The sequence below is a fragment of the Amyelois transitella genome, chromosome 18, assembly GCF_032362555.1.
Source record: "Amyelois transitella isolate CPQ chromosome 18, ilAmyTran1.1, whole genome shotgun sequence".
Lineage (NCBI taxonomy): Eukaryota > Metazoa > Arthropoda > Insecta > Lepidoptera > Pyralidae > Amyelois > Amyelois transitella.
Window position 1 is genome coordinate 5902133 of NC_083521.1, and position 11500 is coordinate 5913632.

The following is an 11500-nucleotide window of genomic DNA, read 5'->3' on the forward strand; positions in this document are numbered from 1 at the left end:
GTTTCGTTTCTGGTTCCTCAGGCTGAACGGTCAGTTGCTTGGATTTCTCCATAGTTCTCAATGGAGGTGTCTATCTTGTTCTCTATTGTAACTTGTGGTTGGTTTGTAGATATTATAAATATACTATTGCAGTAGTTTGGTGGCCATTTCTATTTTAAAGCCATTTTGGTGGATATTTCAATCGGTCATGTTTATTTGAGGATGTGGAAAGCTTAATGAATATAATGTAAATTCATTACATTTTAACTCTCATCTTGTCAATCAAAACTTATAGAATCATCAGATGAAAGCTTTCATGATTAGATGTTGTGAAGCACAAGAATTCCATTTTGAGGTTTTGTTCAAGATAATCCTTATAATGTTTGTAATTAAGCTAGGCCCGCAATTAAAAACACAAAATTTTTGATATTAGACATAAATATGAAAAAAACGTGCTTTGGTTACAAAGGTTGTAAGTTTGTACACGTTGAAGACTTTTATTCTATAGTTTAGTATAATTTGGATTTTTTAAAATTATTTAGTTATTTGCTGTAGGTAGGCTAGGCATTCAATGCTCATTTGCGCACAGCTCCTGCTCGGCTTGTTAGCATAAAATAATGAAAAAATATAAAGAATAAGAGTTCAGTTTTCTTATTTTTTATTTTTATATAATTAAGTAGACTATTCACTTAATTATTAACAATGAAGTTACATCAGACAGTTTTTTTACAAAGAATTTCAGCCGTGAATCATATCAACTCACAGACACCCGCATAGGAAGTTTATATCTTGTGGATGTCTATTTTAGGGTTGTTGCATTCAGAGGTTGAGCTATAATATACGTTATTCTCGTAGCTATCCTTTCGGAAACTGTGGGAGATAAGAACAAAACCATTATTCAATTTATAATTCCATTTTATTATATAGTATCTATTATTTTATGGGTGTATTATTTGCAGTAAAATTTATAGTCAAATGTTTATTTCTGCATGCAGACGGGGTTGGGCGCGAGGCAGGGCCCGCGACGCGCGCTCATGTTCTTATCTGCATTGTCACGCATGTCTTGGAAGAAGTATTCCTTGTAGTGTTTCTTTATTAGCTCGATCAACTCTTTCGTGTGGTCCCAGCCTCTGGTTTCGACTATTACTTTCATCTGTGAAAATATAATATACGTTTTGAAATTTATTTCTCGGACGAATTAAGAATAGGTAAATACAGCTCAATGTTCTTTAATTGTTTATCAAGATATAATTGTTTTTCAACAACGGCATTGCTCGTTGTTATAGCAATTGCGCAAAGTTAAAGCAATACATTGTTGTCCCAACAGCATCTGGTATAAAGGAAGCTGACACGCGTTCTGATGATATTTAATAGTCCCAGGTTTTTAATTCATAACCCCTTACTGGCCCGATAAGCATTTTTACTTCCCATATAAAAGTTGTTGTAGGTCCCTTACCTCGACACTAAAAACATCACCCTTGACCCAGGCTCTCTCTGGCACACAGTCTCGCAACATGACGCCAATTCCCGCCAGGTAGCTGCACAATTCCGCCATACCCCCCGGCTTGTCGCTCACGGTAACCTTGAACTTTACAAGTCTACCCTCAGCCGCCATACCGCGCTCCAGGGCCCGAGCTAAGATCGTAGTCTCTATATTGCCACCCGATAATAGACACACCACCCTGAAATGAAAAAGAATATTTTTGAGTCAGTGTCCTCAATAAAGATGATACTTTTCAAGAATTATAAAAAAACCACTCCTTTGCCCGGTGTTTTGCTTTAGCGAGAATTTCAAATAGCCTTTGGTACTTCTGAAGGTCTAGTCCATCTCAAATCCCAACTAATATTATAAATGCGAAAGTAACTTTTCATATTTTTATTTTCTCTTCACGCGTGCTTCTGAACTAATCGAAGCGAAAAAAGTATGCAGAGATCGTAGCAAGTAAAAAGGCGTGATTTTATGTATGTAGGACAAAGACTACTTAATCTTCATCATGGTAAAAACTATAGTTCTCGTGGAGTTTCCGAAAAATCTGTATTCTTTTGTTAGTTGTGCTAAACTTTTTGTAGAGTTTTGTTACAAGCAGAGAAAATTCTTGTGTGATCAATTGTTTAGAGACGCGAATGTAACTGGTAGATATAACTAGACAGATGATAGAAAAATTAACTTACTTTTTGCCTTTAAGATTAGGAAACAGTCCCGCCATAATAGCAGCAATAGCTACTGCACCGCCACCTTCTACAACAAATCGTTCTTCTTCCACTATGTGCATTATGGCTCGAGCTACCCAATCTTCTTTTACTACTACCTATACGGAAAACAACAAAGATTTAATTAGGAATATATATTGCTGTCCGGGTCAAACCGGAGATGGGGTGGACGCAAACAAGGGTAGGTACTCCCTTTTGTTTGTGTCTAGAGGTCTCTTAGCGTAGTTAGTTAGCTTAGGTTACCTAGCCTGGCTAGAAAGGGATCGTGGGTACCACCTATGACCTGGACCGGTAATATAAACAAAATTATGTTTAAGGCCTGGACGCGAACAGCTAAACATCCAACAATGGGTGAACCGAGGCCGAGGACATCAAACATTAATAGAATCATATTGTAGAAATAGTCTGATGCGAATTAACTTAGCTCTTATGTTTGTGCCAACTACAAAAAATGAAAATAATGTTATAAAGATATTACCATTTTATCTACCAATCCCTTGAGACTGTGGAATGTGTTGACGCCGACTATATTTATTGCTAAGCTGTCGGCTATGGTGGAATCGATGTTTAGTCGAACTCTTTCATTTTTTCTGAGCGCTTCCACCATACTGCACGTCCTGTCTGTTTCAACGCCCTGAAATAAGAAATAGAAATAACGCTAACATTTCTTTTTCCATCAAAAAAAAAATATTCTTTCTCTTTTCTGACCTATTTGGATTTGAATAGGAATTGACAAAAGATTAGAAAAGTATTATAATACTCGTACCAAAATACTGACACAATATGCAAAGATGCTTTCAAAAGACTTTCGCTCTAACAACTAATAGTACATATAATTTATAGAATTCGTTAAATCAAAATCAAACTACCTACTTTATGTTTTGAGGTTGTTTGGCTTAATGAGCTGCCGGCGCTGTACGGTACAATAGTAACATCCGCCTCGGACACATACTCGTATAAGACTACGACTGACAGTAGTTCAGTTTCTCATAATTATTTTCGTACAAAATGAGTATAGTTAAAATAAACATAAGAAAAGCTGATTCTTACGTATATCTCCGTGTCGGGCTTCAAATGCTTGGCGGCGATGGCGATGCCGCTCAGCAAGCTGCCGCCGCCGCACGGCACGATGATGGCGTCCACGGCCGGCACTTGTTCTATGATCTCTATGCCCGCCGTACCTTGACCTTCTATTACGTTTGGGTGGTCGTATCTGTGTTTCAAGATTATTTTTATGGTTAATTTACTTTTCGAAATTTAGCTCCGTACAAAAGACTTCAACGGGCTGACAAATCTGAATTACAATGGTAATGACAGATACATTTGCAAAGACTTTTTTTTAATTTAAAATATTGTTGCTAAAAATTGATTTATTGTAATTTTTATAGAGGAAAATTATATACATATAATCACACTTATACATACATATATTCATTCCCTTGAATCCACTATGAATTGCGAACAGATTAAAATAAAGTAAAATAACATATTTCTGCACAAGAAAAAAATTTAGCTTCCAAGTTACCCATTAATATATGTCATCCTCTTATCTTTCCTAATTGTCATTGCGTGTAGCGTTGCGTCCGCGTAGTTGGACCCATGAAGGATGACTTTGGCGCCGAGTTTCTCACATCTGTTCATCTTGCTCAGCGGAGTGTGGGTGGGCGCCACGACGCAGCATGGTATGCCCAGTTGGGAGGCATGGTAGCTCATGGCTATGCCATGGTTACCGGTCGTGGAAGTAACCACGCCGTACCTCTTTTGGTCGTCGGATAGCATGGACAAAGCGTTGCGTACGCCACGCTCTTTGAAGCTGGAATTAGGTTTTTGGATTATGAATTTAAGCGGCTTCTTGACAAACATCTTGTTCACGGAAAGTTCTAAAGTAAGCAAATTATTTCATCTATTTCGTTAAAATAATATAACTTTATCTTTACCATCCATGTATCAATACCATCTACTTTTTCATCTCTAATCTATTAACCCAAGAAATATCGCGAACCTAGATGCGTTAGACCATGGATTTAATTACTTTTAACAAGGAGAAAATATTTTAAAATGAGGTTTACCATCCCGTGTAGTGCATAAATTCTTGTTTAAGATACAGGTCCATGCCCAGTTTTTCCGACATGTTTGCTTTCTATAAAGGAAAATCTTTCATAAAATTTGCTATTATTTTACTTGAATTTTAAAGCTTCAATTTAGATGTTATGTATAGTTCTGTTGCTTTTTGTTAGGGTTGAAAACGAAGGCTAAGAATGAATTGAGACATTATTATTGAAATTATAACGAACTTGAATACTTCAGCGACAAGAGTTTGCTCCTAACAAGTTGTATTTTCTAACACGACTGTTCACCTTTACTCTCCTATAATATTTTATTATAGCTTCTTCTCTCTCTCTCTCTATGCATTTTCGTTTTGTATGAAGGTATTTTACTACCTGAAATGTAACGGAGCTGTGGATTGGACATATATTTGAATGTTATGTTTCTACGTACTGATTGATAGTATTTGATATTGATAGAAATTTACCGTGCAGGGGGTCCGGACGACGGCCCCCACGATACGACGTGACGCCGCTAGTATGTCATCATATTTTATTTTCCTGGGGTTGGCTGGGTCGCAGTATTCGTCATAATCTATTTCCTGATGAGCAAAGCAAGGTTTGAGAAGATGTATATATAGGTTTCCGCTATATTAAATAAGGAACAAAACACTTATGTTTGTATTTTCAAATTAAATTATTATAACTTACCTCCATAATGAAAATTAAATATTTTTTGTATTAGATTTTAAGAAACTGTGCAATTTTCATGATTAAGACATCATTATTATTTGGTTTAGTTGTATTTACTTGTTATTTTTGGATGGTTTCTACATTTTATTTGTAAATTCTGGGGCGAAACTTGCTAGAAAAATTATGGGGAATGAAGAAGAAAATCGACAGTGACTGACATTTACCGTTCTTAATTTTTAACTTTTTTTCTTGTAAAGAGTTTCATTGAGGTTTTTTAAATTTTCAACCAGCTTTCCGTTTGTTATAATCAAAGGTTTGTGGCGAAATCTATTGCATTGCATTCAGAAGGTTGCGTGGTCAAATCACGTCGGGGTCACCAATGTGCCGTCGAAGAGAACCAGGCATAATCTTTTAGAAAACCATTATATAGCCGGGAATCCCTATTCGAATGATCCTAGATAAGGTAAGTCAGTTTCTTTACAAAAATCAATTCCTGTCTGACCCGACTAGATAGTTAAAACTGAAAGAGTCATTAATTTTGTTTCTATAAGTATTTCCTCACATTATTTTTTTATATTTTTAGTTGCTCGTGAGAAGATGTTTGTGTTCACAATTTATTACATATTACTTTTTTACATTTTCATTTCATTTTCCGGGAAGTTTTGATTTCCTTTATCATCACCGCCTGGAGGTGGTGATGGTGTCACAACACTTATATCCCAACATGGATGTTGGGTATCCAACTATAACAACAGTGATATCGATAATGAAACAGATGTGAAAAGTATAATATTTATTTACGAAATGTATACTTACCTAGAATAACATATACTTATTTATCACAGATCATTCAATCATATTAAAATATCAAGCGAATTATATCATTAGTAACATGGAAACGTAAAAATAATCGAGATAAAATCACTTCATTCATATCCTTGAATCTAGAATATTATTATTTTTTATTTGTGCTAGGTGTAAGGTGAACTAAAATACAAAGTATCTACACAAATACACCAACCTCTTCTAGCTTCTAAGGGTTAGTTTTATCTATGTTGTAATCACACTTTGCTTCTTCAATGCAGCCTCCGTTGAGATTGTCGGTGCCGCACATTTTGTCGTTGTATCCCGAGAAGTAGAAATTCTTGTAATTTTTGTGTATCAAAGCCCGAAGTTCGTCGAGATGTTCTGGGCCTCGCGTTTCACACACAACTTTAACCTGTAAAAAATATTTATTTGAAGATATTTAATTGTATTATTTGTGTAAAGGTTTTAGGGTTCATTCAAATTTTTTATTTTAATTGTTACCAAGTTCGCAAAGCATTTGCCTTGTTTTCAATGAAGCAACTAATTTGTAATCTTGCGACGGCGACGGTATACAAATTCTCTCTTAGCTGGGAATATCGAAATCTGACGAAGTCTGCTATATATACACTGTTGAATTGAGAACCCATGTCTGTTGACTGGTAGAAAATACTATAAACATTAAGTTCACTGGTCGTATCTTAAAGCTGAATAATGTTTTGAAATAAATAAAAGAACCTATAACTTACTTCAACGCTAAAGATATCTCCAAAGACCCAAGCGCGCTCCTGCATGATGTCTTTAATGGAGACTCCAATGGAGGCGATGTTCCGGCACAGCTCGGCGATGCCTCCGGGCCTGTCGCTCACAGTCACCTTGAACTTGGCCAAACGCTTTTCGGCAGCTAATCCTCGCTCTAAGCATCGTCCTAAGATGGTGGTGTCGATGTTGCCTCCCGACAGGATACAGACAACTCTGTAAAGATACAAGATGTGACTTTAATAAAGGCTGGTCAAATTGGGCACGCCTTATAACCCTGGTTTACATCCTTGTAAAAGTACATACTTGCCTCAGATAGACAGGAGTAGTTCAAATGTTTTCGGAAGAAATTTGACATATTAAATTTAGTTCCACATCAGTACCTATCTGATACCTAGTGATTTGGACTTATAATACTATCTGTTGCTCGTGACTTACTTCGCCGTAAAAGTTCACTTACAGTCTCAATACATAAAACCTGAACTCCGGTCGCCTTGAAAAGACTGAAAATCCACCCAAGTACAGCCATCAGTCAGTTAATATTTTATTATATGTATAGATTATGTGTTTAAAAGATGTATGAATGTATTATAAGGAGATTGTTTGATTATAAAAAGTACTAACGTTTTACTGTACTTACTTCTTGTTGGCGAGCTCCGGCACGAGTCCAGCCATGATGGCCGCCACCCCCACTGCCCCGCCCCCCTCCACTACATACTTTTCATGCTCCACTAGACGCAAGATTGCTCGAGCCAACCATTCCTCGTTCACGGTAAGCTGGAGAAAATTTGTGAATTTTTATAGATTGAACATGTTTCTAAATAACATACATACATACATATGTTCACGTCTATATACCTAGCGGGGTAGACAGAGCCACTAGTCTTGAAAAGACTGATAGGCCACGGTCAGCTGTTTGGCTTAGTGATAGAATTGAGATTCAAATAGTGACAGGTTGCTAGCCCATCGCCTAAAAAAGAATCCCAAGTTTGTAAGCCTATCCCTTAGTCGCCTTTTACGACATCCATGGGAAAGAGATGGAGTGGTCCTATTCTTTTTTGTATTGGTGCCGGGAACCACACGGCACAAATAATTCTAAATATAAATCTTACATATCCAATGATAGATATGAATCACTTATAAGTTAGTATAATGCGATATCTGCGTTAATTTTCATGCGCCGGAATCTATAATACAACTACGCACTGTAGTGGGGCGGGCGCCACATTCATAACATCATGCAATGTTTTGATAACATTGATTCATGACATGACATACTGCTGTACCAACAGCTAGGTACCTACACGCGGCTCAGGAGATACCTAAGTCACCTTTCATTCACCAAGGCAAGGTAGCTTCTGTAGCTGTAAGGTAGTTGTCGATTGAAATGAAATTATTTGTAGTAAATAAATGGGGCTATGTGTGCTCTTTGTGAGTGTTACTATCATTTATCAGTTACAATACTTAGCACTTGCAATTAACAATAGCTGTGTCGTTATTTCCTCTTTGAGCGGTTTAGTTGTTGATGATTTCAGATGACCACTGCCACGGGCCACCTTGTTATCGCAATTGTCCATTATTGTTTATCAAATCAAAATATTTGAAATTGCATATCAAAAGTTTACAATTATCTAATATCTTGTGTACGATAAACTATAACAACTTCTGGTACTAATCATATAACAATATTCGATACGTCGACGAATTTCCAAAAAGCGCAGCGTCTTTGCTTTTACGAAATGTATGAACCTCAAGGTTCTGCTACAACAGGTTGTGTTATTAACATTTTAGAAGTCATAAAAAAATATTTATTTTTTTCTTACCAATTTATCCGTTATTGGTTTCGCGGTAAGGAAAGCGTTGTACCCCACAGTCGGAACGGCCAGTCCATCGGCCAGGGTGGACCGGATTTCAACGCTCACTGGCTCGTTGTGCTTCATTGCTTGCTCCATACTCGGGAATTTCTCGGTCTCTACGCCCTAGCAAAATTAAATTTACAATCATTGTGACTTTTAGCTCCGAAACTAAGATATTAAAAACATCTCCCTTAGCTTACACCATAAAGATTGTTTAAATATATTCTTAAGAAGGGTCGCCACGTTTTTTATAGTTTTCCGATCACAATCCGGCTCTTTTCATGCCACTGTATTGTATATAGACACAAATTTAATTTAAACAGATATGGATGAATTAGATAAAATATATAATTTTTACCTACCCGATTTAATCACAAAATAAGTAGTATTCAACCAAAAAAATAATACATAAACATGATAAATAAAATTGGTATCTAGATTCACGTGACATGCCGCGACCATTAAAAGCAAAATTATTAGTTTCTAATTAAAATTATGTATCTAATTAGTAGATAGATCGCGTGACACGAAATACCAGATATTTTGTAAGGCACGATATTCCTACGTTTCGGTAATTATAACTGTAAAAACAATAGCAAAGTTGTCAGCAATTAAATAAATGATTGTGGATGTACATGCAGACGGTTTGATAACAGATAAATACCTATTGCTCATGTTTATCTGTTGGCTTTTGACTTTAATAAAGTATTGTAGTGAAATTGAAACACGCTTGCTTATAGTCCAATGACCAGTCTTCCCCCGTCGTACTCGCAGATCGAGTAAGGACAAACAAAACTGGCTTGTTTATTTACGGGTATAGGAGTGTAAATTGATTGTACCTACATAAACTACTTGATTAGAAAATATTGTTCCCACAGCGCACAAATGGATTTAATACAAACTTAAACGTCATGATCTAGCCTACAGCATTCCTCTTTACTTATGATCCCTGCATACTATATAAACTTACATAAATGAGGACATGTGGCTTCAGGTGCTTGATGGCGGTGGCGACTCCGGCCAGCAAGCCTCCTCCCCCTACGGGAACCAGCACGGCATCAACGTCGGGGACCTGCTCCATTATCTCCAGGCCCACGGTGCCTTGTCCAGCCATTATGTGTGGATGGTCGTAGCTGTAAAGACACCACATTTTGTTAACTTCACTGATGCAGCGTTTATCGTGAAACAACATTGCACCGTATAAAATCTACAAATGTGTAGAACATATCAAGAACTTAGTATTATGAGTTAGTAGTATTTTTCCGGTTCAGGTTCTAATTCTAATATTTTTTTTATCTTATGTGAAAAATTTTCACTCTATTAGATTTTTATCATAGTTTTAATGTAAATTTTCCGATTTTACTACTTCGTATCTTGTTTTATTATTATAGTTATATTAAAAGCTTAAACTGCTACTATGTTTATAAATAAGTTTTTGAACTATACCCGTTAATATAAGTGAGCCCCCTCTCCTTAGCCAGGAGCATGGCATGGTACTTCGCTTCCTTCATGTCGTTTCCATGTACGATGACATTGGCGCCGTACGACTGACACTTTTGGATTTTCATGATAGGCGCTACGTTTGGCATCACCTGCAGGGTACATTTTTATAAATGCATTTACTCGCTTCATAAGATTTCCCGAGGATTATCAAAGCGTAAGTATGTGTCAGATATATATTCAAATGGGTTCAACTAACTGTTGCTGTTCAGCATTGGCCTTTTTTTGCAGTAAGTGAAGTAATATTGCTTGGGAAAATCAATTTTACTTCACGTAAAAGTCTCTAATATGATTCAGTATGTACAAATTGCTATAATAATGTACTTACAACAGTGGTGGGTATTTTGAGCAGGTTAGCGTGGTAGCTGAGACCCTGAGAGTGGTTGCCAAGAGACGCGGAGATGACGCCCAACTGCTTGGCTTCGGCAGACAGAAGCAAAAGTGCGTTTCGAGCACCGCGTTCTTTAAAGCTGAAAATTACGGTGGATCACGGGATATTGAAGAATAGCATACCTACTACGAGATAATAAAGCTTAGCAATACAATCAAGAATGACGAGGAGAGTAAAGAGTATCATAGTTTTGTGAACCTTATGTAGATGGATAGATAAATTATTTTTTTGTCTTGTTGAATATTGGAAGTCTTAACGATAACGATAAATGTAATTTGATTTTTATGTTAACAATAAACCCCTATTTAGGAGGAAATTTCACTATTTGAGAACAAATATATACGATAAATATTTAAAAATTTACGTTTTCACTTACCTTCCCGTATGTTGTAAAAAGTCATTTTTTAGGTAAATGTCCATGCCATATATTGCGGACATATGAGATTTCTGCAAGGAAATAGTACTTTATATCAACAGAAAAACACGTGCATTAGGAAAGTTGACTATTAATAGAAAAGTAGCTTTCATGCGAGCGCCTTTGTTGTTATGAATAGAATGATATGAGCAGAATTAGTAACTATAGACAGGAACTTACTACGCAAGGTGTTTTCACAATCCCGCTTTGGATCCTATATGCTGCGGCCGACACATCTTCAAATGAAATTTTTTGGGGGTTCTCCTTGTCACACATAGGATCAAACTCTATTGTCTGGGAAACCATAGTAAGTTTTGAATAGTTTACTAATAAAAACTAACAAAAGATCTGCGAGCTGTGAGTTCCAGCATCGGAATGCCGGGTGTATTATCACCATTTAATAGGGAACAAAGGTTGAAGTTGAGTAGGAATACTTATGCCATAATACGATAACATTAGATAAATGATTAACCCGAGACTCGCGTGCCATTTAAATGCCCCTAGTTAGCATAGGGAGGTTCTTAAAATAGGGTACTACAAACATATTTAAATAAACGAACATTTACGTATTGTATTTCTGTGAGTAAGTATTTAGAGAACTCCATTTTACTATTTTGCGACTTGTAAGTATTTAATTTGAGGAAATATCCCTACTAGTAAGTCTACTTGAAAGGACTACCTGGTACAGAGGGAATTGAAAATTGCTAGGTAATAGTAATCTATAACCATATAAATGCTTCAAGTACTTATTAGGTAAATATGAAAATGATAACTTTTTCTCAGTTAACAGCGTTGAATGCAATGCAATTCAACGGCCTTGTATTTATAATAAGCTATGGTAGAAGTG

The 11500-nt window shown here is 36.4% G+C and overlaps 2 protein-coding genes across 2 annotated transcripts; both read right to left on the reverse strand.

Moving 5' to 3' along the window:
• Positions 1-895: 895 nt before the first annotated feature.
• Positions 896-5082, reverse strand: LOC106143455 (L-threonine ammonia-lyase). The gene is made up of 9 exons (XM_060949286.1): positions 4947-5082; positions 4724-4837; positions 4260-4330; positions 3716-4003; positions 3241-3403; positions 2669-2824; positions 2152-2288; positions 1436-1661; positions 896-1132 (listed from the first exon to the last, which is right to left on the reverse strand). Exons 1-9 carry the CDS (start codon positions 4950-4952, stop codon positions 959-961), a joined length of 1335 nt encoding a protein of 444 aa, XP_060805269.1. The 5' UTR covers positions 4953-5082; the 3' UTR covers positions 896-958.
• A 668-nt stretch (positions 5083-5750) lies between these two features.
• Positions 5751-11014, reverse strand: LOC106129015 (L-threonine ammonia-lyase). Its single transcript, XM_013327444.2, has 9 exons — positions 10834-11014; positions 10615-10685; positions 10176-10317; positions 9794-9939; positions 9318-9480; positions 8315-8470; positions 7132-7268; positions 6482-6707; positions 5751-6147 (listed from the first exon to the last, which is right to left on the reverse strand). Exons 1-9 carry the CDS (start codon positions 10957-10959, stop codon positions 5962-5964), a joined length of 1353 nt encoding a protein of 450 aa, XP_013182898.1. The 5' UTR covers positions 10960-11014; the 3' UTR covers positions 5751-5961.
• Between the last annotated feature and the right edge of the window lie 486 nt (positions 11015-11500).